Raw genomic sequence first — 16,245 nt, 5'->3', positions numbered from 1 at the left:
TTTGTTTTCTTCCTCCCTCCCACCACCATGTGCCACACACTATTTTGGGACTGGGGACAACAATTGTTAAAAAATAAAAAGTCTCTGCCTCCATGAAGCTTATGTTCTTGTGGAGAGAGACTAAAGACTAAAGGAGGTAAGGGACTGGACCAGGCAGATATGCAAGGAAAGTGTTGGCAACACAAAGAACAACAAATGCATAGGCCCTGTGTCAGAAGAATACCTGGTATGTCAGAGAGACAGAAAAGAAGCCAGAGTGGCTGGAAGAGAATTGGGGGGTGGGGGTGGGGTGGAGCTCAGAGAAGTAATGGTAGGGCAGAGGGCAGGGTGGGGAACAAATGAAAAACATAGGGTCTTGTAGGGCATTTTAAGGACTTGGCTTTTACACCTGAGCAAGATGGAAACCACTGGGGAATTTTGAGTGTCATGATGTGCCCTAACTGGCCACAGTGTAGAGAAAAGGCTGTGTGGAGGCATTTGTAGAAATAGGGATGCCAGTTAGAAGGCCACCATCCTATACCAGCTGAGAAATGACAGTGACATGAACCAAGCTGTGGTTTTGAGAAGTTATCATACACTGGATATATTTTTGCAAACAAAGCAAATAGGATTTGCTGATGGGTGGGATGTGGAAATTTTTCATTTCTTCAACCATCCATGCATTGCAGAAACAGACATTAAGTGTCCACTTGGGACCAGGCACTATGCTAGGCTTTCTAGGGAAAATGAGGAGAAAATGAGAACTGTCCACTGCCCTCAAGGAGCTACTAGTTTGATGAGGAGATAATAGTCTAGTATTTAGTCGAGGACTTAGGCTTCTTAATTCCCATACAAATTAACAACACTACTAAGAAAAAACAACTACTCTCATAATAATAAAAGATTTGGGCTTTTTGCATCAATGGTATTTTGAACTGAACTTCAACAAATAAAAGGTCTCCTCAAAGTGTCTCAAATTCTAGGATGAATAATTAATTCTTACACAGTAAATAATTTTTAGACTCAATATAGGTCTATTGTGAATTATAATTTTTCATTAACTTACCTAGCTTTTCTAATAATTAACTGCTTACATTTATATCTACTGCAGTTTAAGAAAATGAAACTTCATTTTCCCCAACCATCTTATAATTTAGACATTTCTCCAAAGGCAAAAGGGGTTCCCATCCAATTATTCTTGATGAGACTGTCTCTGTTATTTGGGCATAAGGGCTACCTCCTACAGGTGTCCTGTCAATGATCAGCTACAACTATATTCTATACTTTAAGAACTTCTAACTTCTGTAATTGCACTTTTGCTTTAAATGATCATACTGTGATGCTCTGGTTTGCTAAAGCTATCAGAATGCAATATACCAGAAATGGGTTGACTTTTACAATGGAGATTTATTAGCTTATGAATTTACAGTTCTAAAATCATGAAAATGTCTAAATTAAGGCATCAACAGGATTAATACTTTCTCTGAAGAAAGGCCACTGGCATCTGGGATATCTCTGTCACATAGGAAGGCACATGGTTGGTGTCTGCCGGTCCTTTACTCCCAGATTTCACTGCTTTCATCTTCAGGTATCAGTGGCTTCCTCTCTGAGCATCTGTGAGTCTTCTCAGGGGATTTTCTCTATGAGCTTCTCTTAATTTCATATCTGAGCTCATGGGCTTTTTCTGTGTGCTTTATCTTCTTATAAAGGACTACGGAAAGGGATTAAGACCCAACATGAACAGGGTGGGCCACCTTCCAACTGAAATAACCTAACCAAAAGATCCCACCTATAACAGGTCTGCATCCACAGGAAAGTATTACAAGAACATGGCTTTATGGGGTTACATAATAGCCTCAAACCACATATGCCAAATTTAAAATGAGATATGCTAGTTTAAGGCCTTCCACACAAAATACAAAATAATTTTGGAGATCATAAAAAAAAGGCCATAGCTGAAGAAAAACTTAGAGACAAATTCTTATCTTATAACTGTATTTTCTTAACCAAAAGTCAGACACATGGTGTGCTGGTTTGAATATGTTTTGTGCTTCAGAAAAGCCTATTCTTGCAATCCATCCCTGTGGGTGCAGACCTACTGTGGGTGGGCCTTTTGCTTAGTTGTTTCCATAGAGATATGACCCAGCCCACTGACGACAGGCCTGAGTCTCCTTGCAGAGCTTTATGAGTGGATAACAGGCAGAGACATCTTGGAGAGCACTCAGAGAAGCTAAGCGAGAAATGCCCAGAGACATTTTGGAGTACAGCAGAGGTCACCACATGCCTTCACATGTGACAGAGGAACTTTGACGCCAGCAGGCTTTCCTAGAGAAGGTACTTTCCTCATGATGCCTTAATTTGGACATTTTTATGGCCTTAGAACTGTACATTTGTAACCTAATAAGTCCTCTTTGTAAAAGCCAACCCATTTCTGGTATATTGCATTCTGGAAGCTTTAGCAAACCAAAACACATGGTGTGACAAATGTAAAAATACTTATGAGGGTTATAAACCAAAATATATGATGTCAGAGTATCATGGAAAAGTTAAGCCATGTTGTATTTGTATAAGTCAGCATTTTTCTAAAGAAACTTAAAATGCATTTTTTAAGTCACCAGTAAGATTTTACTGTCCAGCAATACCAACCCAAAATTCATTCTATAGCAATTATTTATCTAGGGAAAATCTAGGTAAAGGGATACACACAATAGATATACACAACAAACTCATTAGTGGGCATAGCTAATTTTTATCACCTCATCTGTTGGTGTACACATTAATCTACCAAAGAAACTGAAAATCAGCAGGGGTCTCTGGGCCTACATGAATGTCTCTGAGCCAACACATGTAAACATATAGGATTTTTGTGGTTATGGGATTTAGCTTCATCTAAGAAGTGTTCTCACATGTGGAAAAAGAGAAAGTCATCAGTAACTGGTATGGAGCCAACTATCTGCTTGAAAAAAGCTGGTAACAACTCAAATGTACAGCAATAGGTTAAATAAATTATATCAAGCCAAAAAATCAAGTACCATACAGTCATCCAAAGGAATGAAGTTGATTACGCGCACTGATGATGGAAAGAGGTCTAGCATGTACTATTAAATCAAGGATGGTGAAATCTGTTGCAGTACAGTATACCGTATGCATAGAGAAAATTTCTGGAAGGACAAAGAAGAATTGTTAATGGTGAGACAGGAGGAATTAGGGAAATGGGAGATTTATTTCTTGCTTTATTTCTTAGTTGCTTGACTTTTTAAAAAAATCCAAGTGTATTTTTATAATAAAAAAATCAAACAAACAAAAAGCAACACTGTACTTTCATTTGTGCTCTAGATATAGGGGAGAAAGGAACTAAAAAGGGTAAGGAAAACAAGAGGTTTAGGGACATCCATCCAAGAGGCAACTTCAGCACAAATGGTGCCTCAAACACCATCCCCAGGGAAAGAAGTGAGAAAGAATGTAACCACTGCAGACCCTCTGACCACTCTGGACATGGGGCCCAGTCAACTGCGGGAATTTGGTACTTTGGTTGTCAACCCAAATCAATTATATCCAGTGCCTGGGAAAAATATAAATAATAAAAAAAAAAAAAATCACCCACTTGGCTTTAGATTATATATATTTTATAGTTCTCATTTGAATATGGACCTATCCAACACTTTTATTTTATTCAACAAACATGTTTCCACAAGGCACTAAGCTAGGTGCTAAAAAGAGAATAAGGGTGAAATAGAATATGTCCGTGTCACCAAGTGAGAAAAATCTAGTGAGAGGAGAAAACACACTCATAATCAACCAGAAAGAAAGATCAAATGGGTTCTCTGCTCTAGTAAAGGCCTAACCAAGGCACACAGAAAGATTAACCCCATCATTTTAGTTTGCTAGCTACTGGAACACAATATACCAGAGACAGGTTGGCTGTTAACAAAAGGGCATTTATTTCGTTAGTTCTTCAGAGGAAAGGCAGCTAATTTTCAACTGAGGTTCTTTCTTACGTGGAAGGCACAGGGTGATCTTTGCTGGCCTTCTCTCCAGGTCTCTGGGTTCCAACAACTTTCCCCAGGTGATTTCTTTCTGCACCTCCAAAGACCTGGGCTGAGCTGCGAGTGCTGAGATGAGGTATGCTGGGCTGCTCTGGCTGTGCTACGTTGAGCTCTCTCATTTAAGCACCAGCCAATTAAATCAAACATCATTCATTATGGCAGGCATGCCTCTTAGCCAACTGCAGATGTAAAGAGCAACAGATAAGGTTCATGTACCACTGGCTTATGGCCACAGCAACAGTACTAGGCATGTTCACCTGGCCAAGTTGACATCTGAACCTAACTACCACACCCACGGAGGTTTCAAAGAAGAGAAGGCATTTCTCAGAACAAGAGAATCTGTAAGATTACTTGACCTTTCCTGTCTTTTCCACTTACCCACCTGTGGTGATTTGGAACTATGTACCCCAGAAGAACATGCTGTTAAATCTAATCCTTTTCTGTGGGTATGGACACATTGTAAGTAAGACCTATTGATAAGGTTATTCCAGTTTAAGTATGACCTAAGCACAGTCAGGATGGGTCTTAATCCTATAACTGAAGTAAGCAGAATGAAATTCAGATGGATAAAGAAGGAGCCACAGAGGGGGCAGTCAGAAGCTGAAAGTCAACAGAACCCCACAAGAAAAGGAAGAGGCCAGGAGAGGCTGTCATATGCATTGCCACGTTCCAAGGAAGCCAGGAACAAGATTGGCAGGTAGCGAGCCCCAGAAAGCCAATCTTCAGGAAGAAAGCATCATCTTGATGTCACCTTGATATAAACATCTAATGCCCAAACAATGGGCCAACAAATTCCCATTGTTTAAGCTAACCCACTGCATGGTATTTGCTTTACCAATGAGGAAACTGTTTCGGTTTGCTAATGCTGCCAGAATGCAATATACCAGAAAAGTACCAGCTTTTACAAAGGAGATTTATTAGGTTACAAATTTACAGTTCTAAGGCAATGAACATGTCTAATTTAAGGCATCAACAACAGAATACCTTCACTCATGAAATGCCAATCATATCCAGGGTTTCTCTGTCACATGGGAGGGCACGTGGTGACATCTGCTAGATCTTCACTCCTGGGTTTTGCTGCTTTCAGCTCCTGGTTCCAGTGGCCTCCTCTCTGAGCGTCTGTCTGTCTCCAAGCATCTCTAAATGTCTGTCACTTGTTTCATCTCCCTGCTCTCTGTGTCAGCTCTAAACTCTCTCTCTGGGAGTTCTTTTAAGGACTTCAAAACTAATTAACACCCACCTTGAATGGGCAGGTCGCACCTCCATGGAAATAATCTAATCAAAAGTTCCCACCCACAATATGTCTGCACCCACAAGACTGGTTTAAAAGAGTACAGCTTTTCTGGGGTACATAATAGTTTCAAACCAGAACAGAAACTAAAACACTCGATCTCTTTTTCTCTACATTTATATAAAACAGGTAAATTTAATGGCTGCCCTTTCTCTTGTAGCTTAATTCATTCAGTACATAAAACACCATCTCTTTTTGTAGAAGACTATAGAAATGTCCAAATTAAGGCACCATCAGGAGGTTATCATCACTCAAGAAAGGCCGATGAAGTTCAGGGTTTCTCTCTCAACTGGAAAGGAACGTGGCGAGCATGGCAGCCTCTGCCAGCTTTCTCTCCAGGAATCTTCTTTCATGAAACTCCCCTAGGGACATTTTCCTTCTTCATCTCCAGAGGTCTCTGGCTGTGTGGGCCCTCATGGTTCTCATGACTCTACTTGTTGCTCTTCCATCATCCTGAAGCTTTCTCCAAAATGTTTCCTCTTTTAAAGGGTTCCAGTAAATTAATCAAGACCCACCTGGAATGGGTGGAGTCACATCCACCTCTATTCAAAAGTTAATATCCTGAAATGTTAGCGATCAATGGAAGGGAGTGATAAGGAGTATAGAAAAAAATTAGGGGAAACAAAGGCTAAAATATACTGGGTAGATGGAAATACTAGCAATTAATGAGAGGGAGGAGTAAGGGGTATGGTACGTATGAGTTTTTTTCTTTTTTCTTTTTCTTTTTCTGAATTGATGCAAATGTTCTAAGAAATTATTATGATGATGAATATACAACTATGTGATGATATTATGAGTTATTGATTATATACCAAGAATGGAATGATCATACGGTAAGAATGTTCATTTTTGTATGTTATGTTTAAAAAAAAAAAATTAATACCAACAATTGGGCAAGCCACATCTCCATGGAGATAATCTAATCAAGTTTCTGATATACAGTACTGACAGAGTTTAAAAGAAATGGCTGCCTCCACAAGATTGGATTGGGATTAAAACATTATTTTTCTAGGGCATATAATAAATCCTTTCAAATTGGCACACAGGGTGTCTTACTGTAGATTGGGCTTTTGCTTAAGGGAATGTTGTGGCTGGTTTGATCTTCTACCCAGACAACTAAAACTTTCTCCATATCGGCAATGAGGCTGCTTCAGTTTCTTATCATTTGTGTGCTCTCTGGAGTAGCATTTTTAATTTCCTTCAAGAATCTTCCCTTGCAATCACAACTTGGCTAACTGTTTGGTGCAAGAGGCCTAGCTTTTGGCCTGTCTTGACATTCAACCTGCCTTCCACACTAAGCTCAATCATTTCTAGCTTTTGATTTAAAGTAGGAGGTATGTAACTCTTTCTTTCATATGAATACTTAGAGGCCACTCGAAGGTTATTAATAGGCCAAATTTCAGTATCATTGTATCTCAGGGAATAGGGAGACCCAAGGAGAGCAAGAGATAGATAAATGGCCAGCCAGTAAAGCAGTCAGAACACACATAACATTTATTGACTAAGTCTGCCATCTTATATGGGTGTGGCACCCCAAAACAACTACAACAGTAACACCAAAGTGTTATTGGCAGACTTATACAGAGAAGATTGGATCTAACAAATGATTATGACTGCTGAATCATTATACTGATATTTCTTTTAGTCTCCAGTATCTTAGAGCAGCTAGAAGCAAAGTCCTAAAATTGTGGAATTTGTAACCCATACCAAACTCTGAAATCTGTTCTATCACTAATTATTGCAATGTGCTTTGAAATTCATTGCTTTTCAGTATATATGTTATTTTTCATAGAAAAAGAAAACAAAAAGTTGATTGCGATGATAAATGAACAGCTATATGATGATACTGTGAGCCACTGAACATACACTTTGGATGATTACATGGTGTGCCGGTTTGAAAGGATTATGTACCCTAGAAAAGTCATGTTTTAATCCTGATCCATCTTGTGGAGGTAGCTGTTTCTTTTAATCCCTATTCAGTACTGTAGATTGGAAACTTGATTAGATTATCTCCACAGAGATGTGATCACCCAATTGTGGGTATTAACCTTTGATTAGAGGGAGATGTGACTCTACCCATTCCAGATGGGTCTTGGTTAGTTTACTGGAACCCTTTAAAAGAGGAAACACTTTGAAAAAGCTTCAGAGCCACGAGAACCACAAAAGTCCACGCAGCCAGAGACCTCTGGAGATGAAGAAGGAAAATGCCTCTGGGGGAACTTCATGAAACTAGAAGCCTGGAGAGAAAGCTAGCAGATGTCACCATGTTTGCCATGTGCCTTTCCAGTTGAGAGAGAAACCCTGAACTTCATCAGCCTTTCTTGAGTGACGATAACCTCTTGTTGGTGCCTCAATTTGGACATTTCTGTAGCCGTTAGACATTTTCACAGGTTTAGAACTGTAAACCTGCAATTTAATAAATTCCCCTTTTTAAAAGTTTTTCTGTTTCTGGTATATCGCATTCCGGCAGCTAACAAAGTAGAATACACGGCCTGTGGATAGATAATATATATCAATAAAAAATTAATTTTTTTAAAATCACTGATTCCAGATCATTAATAACAGACATAACAAAGATGCAAAATTTGAAGTACTGTGAGAATACCAAAATATGACATGAAATGAGGGCACACCGTTGGAAAACTTGCACAAACAAATTTGCATGACACAGGCTGCTACAAATCTTTAATTTGTAAAGAAATGCAGTACTGCAAAGCGCAATAAAGTGAAGTGTACTCAAATAAGATATGAGAAGGTAACCTTCTCATCTACAACCAAATAATTTTTAACAAATGTGCCAAGTATACTCAGTGGAGAGAGAACAATCTCTTCAACAGATGGTGCCGGGAAAACCGGATATTCACATGCAAAAGAAGGAAACTGGACCATACCTCATGCAATATACAAAAATTAACTTAAAATGGATCAATAATCTAAATATAAGAGTTAAAACCTAAAACTCTCAGAAGAAACCATAGGGGAAAATTCAGAACCTTGAATTTAGCAATGGATTCTTAGATATGACATCAAAAGCATGAGAAATAAAAGAAAAAAACAGGTAAATTAGACTTCATCAAAATTAAAAACTTTTGTGCAGCACAAGATATTGACAATAAAGGAAGGAACAACCTATAGAATCAGAGAAAATAGTTGCAGATCAAATATCTGATAAAGGTCTAGTATCCAAAATATATAAAGGACTATTACAACTCAAAAAAATAAAGACAACCCAACTTAAAAATGCACAAAGGGCTTGAATATACATTTCTCCAAAGAAAATACACAAATGGCCAATAAGCACATGAAAAGATGTGCAACATCCTAAGCCATTAGGGAAATTCAAATCAAAATCACAATGAGATACCACTTCACATCGGTCAGAATTTCTATTGTTAAAATAAAAAACAAAACAGAAAATAGCAAGTTTTGGCAAGGATGTGGAAAAACCGAAACTCTCGTATACTGCTGGTGGGAATGTAAAATGGTGCAGCCACTTTGGAAAACTGTTCACTGGTTTCTCAAAAAGTTAAACCTAGAATTACCATGAACACCCAACAATTCCATTGCTATGTATGTACTCAAAAGAATTGAAAGCAGGGACTCAGATACTTGTACATTAATGTCATAGCAGCATTACTCACAATAGGCAAAAGGTGGAAACACACTGTCCATTGACAGATGAAAGGTTAAACAAAATGTGATATATCCATACGTTTTTGTTTCCTCATGATATGGGCCAGGTTAAACAATAGGAATTTATTTGCTCACAGTTTGAGGCTGGGAAAAAAATTCAAATCAAGGTGTCATAAAGGCGATGCTTTCTTTCCAAAGCCTGGTGTTCTGGACCAGCAATCCCCAGTCCCTGGCTTGTCACTTGGGAAGGCACATGGCCGCATCTCCTGGTCGCTCCCTCCTCTTCCAGGTTCCACTGATTTCAGCTTCTGACCATGCCCTCTGTGGCTCTCTCTGTCTGTCTGAATTTCACTCTGCTCATAAAGGATTCCAGTAACAGGATTAAGACCCGTCCTGATTGAACTGGGTCACACCTGAACTGAAGCAACTCCATCAAAAGGTCCCACTTACAATGGGTTCACACCCACAGGAATGGAACAGATTTAAGAGCATGTTTTTCTGATGTACGTACAGTTTCAAACCACCCCTCCATACAATGGAATATTATTGAGCCATAAAAAGAAATGAAATGCTAATACATGCTTCAACATGGATGAACCCTGAGAACACTGTGCTAAGTGAAATAAGACAGACACCAAAGCACATGTATTATAGGATTCCACACACAAAAAAATTATCTAGAATAAGTAAATTCACAAACAGAAAGTAGATTAGACAGGCCTGGGGGATGGGGAATAGGGAGATATTGCTTAATGGGTACAGTTGCTGTTCGTGGTAATGAAAAAATTTAGTAATAGAAGGTGGAAATGGTAGCACAACGTTGTAAAAGCAATTAATGCTACTGAATCATACACTTAAACAGGGTTAAAATAGCAAATATTATGTTATATACATGTTAGCACTATGGAAAAAAAATTCTGCAATGAATGCCTTGTTTGAATGGCATCGAACACGTAAGGGTATTTCTGTTGAATAGCTTCCTAAAAGTGAATCTGCTGAGTTAAAGATTTTGCACATTTTACATTTTGATGAGTATTGCCAAATTGTCCTCTGGAAAGGATGTACCTACCCACTGTATTCTTATGTCATTATGAATTTTTTTAATAAACAGGAACAAAAATATGCAATTGTGGAGAAATCTTTCTGCACAAGGTCCTTATTTTCAAAAAAAGATGGAAACCCTTATATTATCCTTCTAAGTAACTAAGACCTTGTGCTACCGACTAAACTCTCATTTTAACATTACCCAGACATGGACCTCCCCTGCAATGACTTGGGTCATGTCAAAACCAGTTTACTAGTACAACCTGCCCCTGCCCCCAAGCCAAAGGGGATGGGACTCAAGACCCAAAGTGTTGCTGTTATCATCCAGCAGTCCTGCTGAGCCCCACTAAAGCAGAATTATTCCATGCAATCTTTGCTTAAAAGCTCTACTTTGTTGCAATGTTTAAAGCAGGAATGAATTAAAATCTCTTAATAATCATTGGCCTACAGGTAGTTTACATGTTTCATTTTGTCCCAGCAATATTATTACAGTGAGGAGCAAGAGCAGATAAAGGTCATGTTGGTAATTAAAGCCATATTGTAGAAATATGCCCACCCAAGATATGATTAAATAAGAAAATATTACTCGGTTCAGTATCATCATTAAACTTGCATTAATTTATAAATATTTAAATGTACCATATGATGATTATAAATAATATTTTTGTCAGTTTCTAAAGTAATGCAACCCATAAGCCCTTTGAAAAATTACTGCAGAATGATATAATCAAGAAAGAAAGTATACAAGCCAGACTTACATTCAAATGCAGTAGTTGTTGCTTCAGGCAGAACCTGGCCTATCACATCCTAAACAAAGAAAGAATAAAGAAACACAATTAGCCATCTTCTTTATTGCTAACATGTGGCAAATCCTAGAGGAAATATGAGAACCTGGAAAAGATTTTTGAAATGTTGGCATAAACTATAAAAACATTAGCTCATAATCACACTTAGCCCAGCAATGTAAGCCAGTGTTTAAATCTCTACTCCAGGGGGAAAAATCTTTACTAAACCTTTTCTACTCTGTATTAATACCATAATCTTTCACTCTCAATTCAACTGCGTATATAAATACATTGTTAGGTAGTTGCAAAAAATTGGTTTCTTCTGTGGGAGGCTGTAAGCTATAAGGCGTTCGGGAGGAGACAGACCTGAGTTTGAATCCCAGGTCTGCACTAGCATGTGAGTTGGAATAAATTACTTAACTTCTCTGAGCCTCAATTTAATCATCCTCCAAAATGGGTTGAGTAATATTACAGCGGTAACATAAAGATTAAATAATGTAATAAACATAAAATTGGAGCCTAGCACATTACAGGCATTCAACAAATGTAGTTCCCAATATATAATTAGCAAGTCCTTGCCTTGTGCTCACAGAATGTTCAAAACACAAGTTTCCTTGATGATATAAATCTGTAATGCTATACTTAATGTAAACAATTCATATTAATCTTTACTCTCTAAGCAACTGAAAAACATACTTAATGAGACCAAATTAAAATTGAGCTTACAAGTCTAAAAAAAAGTATATAATCTGATATCAATGTTTAACTGTACTAAAAAGTTGAAAACACTTCAAAATTAGTCTACAGAGACAACTTAGTTAAAGAGGCACAGAACATCTAAGAGAAATGGTTAGTTCTGGGAAGAGTGACAATCCCAATCTCCGTATTATGTACATACAGCCCAACCCAAATGGCCTGCAAACCTCTTTTCTCTTGGGGAGCTCTGCCACAATGTCCCTCCTTGGCTGAGCCAGAACTGGCACCAGTCAGTTGGCTGACAAAGCGTCTTGCAGCATTTCTCAGCAGGGAGCCCACAGCCCTTCCAAGCAGGGCACTTAGTAGAGTGGCGGCTGGGCTGCAACTTCCTTCTAAAGACTATTCTTTAGAAGCTTTTGCTGCAGTGGCAATTTGCATAATAGCCTTGCCTCTACAGTATTTTTTTTTCTCAAAAATCTGTGCATATAAAATTGATCAAAGAGAACTATTTTAGGCAGCCTCGCCTATTAGAGCCAAAGAGATTATTTTTTTTCTTCTGACTTTAGTCTGAGCAAATAAAACATCAACTTTTTGAGGGAGTATTTATAAAATATTTTATCATTAAAAAATCCTTCCTATATTGGGTAATTGGAGTTGAAGGGATACAGATTGTACAACAGGACTGAATATAAAAACTCAGAAATGGACAGCACAATACTACCTAACTGTAATACAATTATGTTAAAACACTGAATGAAGCTGCACGTGAGAAGGATAGAGGGAGGAGGGCTGGGAGCATAAATGAAATCAGAAAGAAAGATAGATGTTAAAGATTGAGCTGGTATAATTAGGAATGCCTAGAGTGTATAATAATAGTGACTAAATGTACAAATTTTAAAAATGTTTTCGCATGAGGAAGAACAAAAGAATGTCATTATTGCAGGGTGCTGAAAATAGATGGCAATTAATATTTTAAAATCTCACCTTATGTGTGAGACTAAAAAAAAAATGTTTATTTGGTACAAAATTCCTATTTTGACTAGTGCATTTCCTAATATAACTTATGTAGATAGCTTGGTTGAACACCGTAAGTACTTGGAATCTCAGGTAGGACATCAGATTTTGTTGGTTTGTCCAGAGTGATGCCCTGGTGACTCTCAGAGTGATTCGATCAGTGAGTGGAAAAGTATTTGCAAAGCCCCCTTCGGGGAATGGTGAGAACAGGAAGAAATTCAACTTCCCCAAGTTGAATTCTTGATATTCTCACAAGCAGTGTGGACAATCAAAGCGAGAGGCTGAGCCCCCAGTCTTGGGGTTTGTTCATATGAAACTTAACCCCAGAAAGGTTAGGTCAAGTCTACTTAATATTTAGGCCTAAGAGTCATCCCCAAGAGAGCCTCTTTTTTTCGCTCAGATGTGGCCTCTCTCTCCAGCCAACACAATAAGCAATCTCACCACCCTCCCCCTGGCTACGTGGGACATGACCCCCAGGGGTGTGGACCTCCCTGGCAACGTGGGACAGTAATCCTAGAATGAGCTGAGACTCAGCATCAAGGGATTGAGAAAACCTTCTCGAGGAAAAGGGGGAAAAGTGAAATGAGACAAAGTGTCAATGGCTGAGAGATTCCAAACAGAGTCAAGAGGTTATTCCAGAGGTTATTCTTACACATTAAGTAGATATCACCTTGTTATTCAAGATGTAACGGAGAGGCTGGAGGGAACTGCCTGAAAATGTAGAGCTGTGTTCCAGTAGCCATGTTTCTGAGGATGATTGAATAATGATACAGCTGTCACAGTGTGACTGTGTGATTGTGAAAACCTTGTGTCTGATGCTCCTTTTATCTACCTTGTCAACAGATGAGTAGAACATATGGAATAAAAATAAATAATAGGGGGAACAAATGTTAAAATAAATTTAGTTTGAAATGCTAATGAAAGCGAGGAGCAAGGGGTACGGTATGTATAATCTTTTTTTTTTCTGTTTTCGTTTTCTTTCTTTTTCTGTTGTCTTTTTATTTCTTTTTCTGAATTGATGCAAATGTTCTAGGAAATGATGAATATGCAACTAAGTGATGATATTGTGAATTACTGATTATATATGTCAATGTTTTGGCTCGTTTGTTAAATTTTTTTAATTAATAAATAAATTTTTTAAAAAATCCTTCCTATACATTCCAGGTAAAAAGTTTTTATTGACAGGTAAATGGGAATTGTAGTGTGAGTCTGGACTAAAATCTACACACCGGCAGTATGTAGTACAGTATAAAGGATGAGAGAGCAGGACTCTGGAGCCAAACTGCTAAGGTTGCGTCCTGGCTATACCACTCACTAGTTGAGTAATTGTCTTTAGTTTACTCTTGTGTAAAATGGGGTCATAACTGTATTGGCAGGCAAAATAATTCCATTCCTCTGCCCGTAATACATAAGTACCTCTGTAGCTTAAAGCAGCCAGAGTGGTCATTGTCCCAATCAAGACTGATGAGTGAACAAAAACAAGCGGGGATGGTAACACCTGACTACAGCAGGTTTATTGTTACTGTAGTTATCTTGTGTTAACTGAGTCATTTGTAACCGCTATATGTAAAAAAAGAAAAAAAATGTGCTACGAATTGTAACAAATGTTCCTTGCCAATGCAAACTGTAGTTGGTAGGGTGATGTTCAGGAATCCTGTAGTTCATGCATGATTGTACTGTAAATTCACAACTCTTCTGATAAAGAAAAAAAATCACATCACAAATCTTCCTTCTTCCAAGAACCCGTAATCCAGCCCCATTTTATCTAACAGTAAAATTCCACTATAGATCTGCTACTCACAATGTGCTTCCTGGTAAGTCAGTTCTGCCTTCTGTGCCTCAGTTATTCAATATATAAGATGGGCAAAATGCACCCTATTTCAAGTGAATGCCAGAAAGATGAGAAGTGGCACTATAGCAAATGGAAGAAAATACAAAGCAAAAGTAAAGAAATCTGAGTTCTGGTACTGACTCCCACTCCCCAGCTTCGGAAGAGCCATTTCACCTCACATATCCATAGTAATCATCTGCCAAAAGTTAAGTGAGCTGAACAGGTTACCTCCAAGGTTACACTTTGCTCTAACATTCCAGGAATTAATTTGAAATACATTCTGAGTATCCTGAAAGGTATCATCGATTCTAAGATGCACGTTTCCCTCCTAATTCAACATCTCTGAAATTGGACCTTTTTTTAACAATGAATGGTGTGAACTAGTTTAATGGGCAGTATTTTCTCTTTTCTAATGGTACATAAGATAAAGGTATGTCTTACAATGAATGATGTCTTCGATTTGCTGAAACATGGTCAAGTTACCCTTGTTTTCCTTTTCCATGGGTCATCACGTTCACTGAACTCAGCAGAAAGACATGCCTAGAATCTGGCCAGAGGCACGCCTGGGAAACCCTCTCTTGTAGACTCAGCTTTTTGTATCTCAGTTGGTTGCTTCTATGTGTATGCCCCAGATTAGGCTGTGAACACCTTGGGGGCCGGGGTTCTGCCTGTCTCATCTCTATTTCCCCAGGGCCTTGCAGGTTTCACTCTTTGACACTGTCTTTGGCTTGTGCTTGAAGCAATAAAGCTGCCCCCAAAGGAGGCCAGCAGCAACCCTGGCCATTAGTTTAGGCCACCAGGGAAAGATTCAGCAATCGAGGTGCTGACTACCCCCCCACGTCCCTGAGTGCCCTCGCTGGGATTTGGACATGGGATGACCACTCACCAGCACATCCCTGAAGAGTAACTGCGGCCCAGAGTGCACTGTCCAGTCCACCGCGCCACTATTTGGAATCTTGATGCGAATCACAAGCACCTGGTTCTCCATGGCAGGGAAGGGGCCAAGGGCCAGCCACAGCATTACAGATGAAAGGGGTTCACATCCTGGAGGAGGGGGTGCGCACTGACCCGCGGTTTGGGCAGAAGCTCCAAGAAAAGGGATGAGGGGAGTGAGGGGAAGAGGACAGAGAATGCGAAGGGGGGTCTGGAGGGGGGAGGGGAGTGAAGCGAGGAGGACAGTCAGGGAGGGACCTGCAGACCGAGGCAGGAACTGGCTACCTGGGATCTCCCCTCCCCGAGAGGCTGGGCACTGAAGGAGGCAGGGAACAGAAGGAACTAGGAGTTCAGAAGGTTCTGGAGTTGGAGAAGGGAGCAAAACGGGATCGAGAAGCCCTCTGCAGTGTGGGGGTGAGGAGACAGCAGAGCGAGGACCCCGGCAGGGGAAGAGACAGCATCAGGTGTCCAGTCCTCCTCAGTAGACGAGGGGACGGTCCCGGACTGGGGAAAACCGAGGACGAGGCTGCCCGGAAGGAGCCCCGGAGCCTCGGACCGCGAAAAGGCCGAGAGGGCCTCGGCGGGGCGCTCAGGCAGCAAGTCCTCCGCCTCCCCGCGAGCCGGAAGGGCCGACCCGAGGGGCTTCAGCCCCGGCCGCCCGAAGCCGCGCGTCACAGGGGCGGCGGCGGCGGGAGCAGGAGGAAGGCGGCGGCGAGGGCACTGTTACTCCGGAACCAAAACTCACGGCGCCGGAACCCCGGGAACCCACGAGCGGGGCCCGCCTCCTGCGGCGCCATGTTGGAAGAGGGCAGCTCCCGGCCGGTCCCGCCTCAGCACCCTCGGCGGGCGGGACTCGAGGGGCGGGCGCGCGGCGCGGGGCTTGGGGAGGGGTCGGCTCCTACGCGCAGGCTGGACCTTGGTCGCCAAGGAGCGCCCAGGCGGGAGCCGGTGACGGCCGTTTCCTTTCCCGACCCTTGTTGAAGTCTGCGAGGT

The 16,245-nt window shown here is 40.4% G+C and overlaps 1 protein-coding gene across 11 annotated transcripts in view; it reads right to left on the bottom strand.

Moving 5' to 3' along the window:
* The window catches only part of MAP2K5 (mitogen-activated protein kinase kinase 5), a 318,144-nt gene extending 302,080 nt beyond the window's left edge, over window positions 1-16,064 (bottom strand). For 6 of the 11 annotated variants that reach the window (XM_077128316.1, XM_077128317.1, XM_077128320.1 and 3 more), the window contains exons 1-2: window positions 15,206-16,062; window positions 10,752-10,800 (exon numbers count right to left, since the gene is read on the bottom strand). In XM_077128316.1, the coding sequence (XP_076984431.1) occupies window positions 10,752-10,800; window positions 15,206-15,340 (184 nt within the window). In that variant the 5' untranslated portion in view covers window positions 15,341-16,062. Of the gene's footprint in view, window positions 1-10,751; window positions 10,801-11,701; window positions 11,871-14,289; window positions 14,311-15,205 lie in introns of those variants that run through there. The other 5 variants (XM_077128314.1, XM_077128319.1, XM_077128315.1 and 2 more) reach the window with 5 other exon arrangements.
* Window positions 16,065-16,245: the final 181 nt, after the last annotated feature.

The sequence above is a fragment of the Tamandua tetradactyla genome, chromosome 14, assembly GCF_023851605.1.
Source record: "Tamandua tetradactyla isolate mTamTet1 chromosome 14, mTamTet1.pri, whole genome shotgun sequence".
NCBI classification, from domain to species: Eukaryota; Metazoa; Chordata; class Mammalia; order Pilosa; family Myrmecophagidae; genus Tamandua; species Tamandua tetradactyla.
The sequence above is the reverse complement of the archived record's forward strand: the minus strand, read 5'-3'. Positions and strand labels throughout refer to the sequence as shown.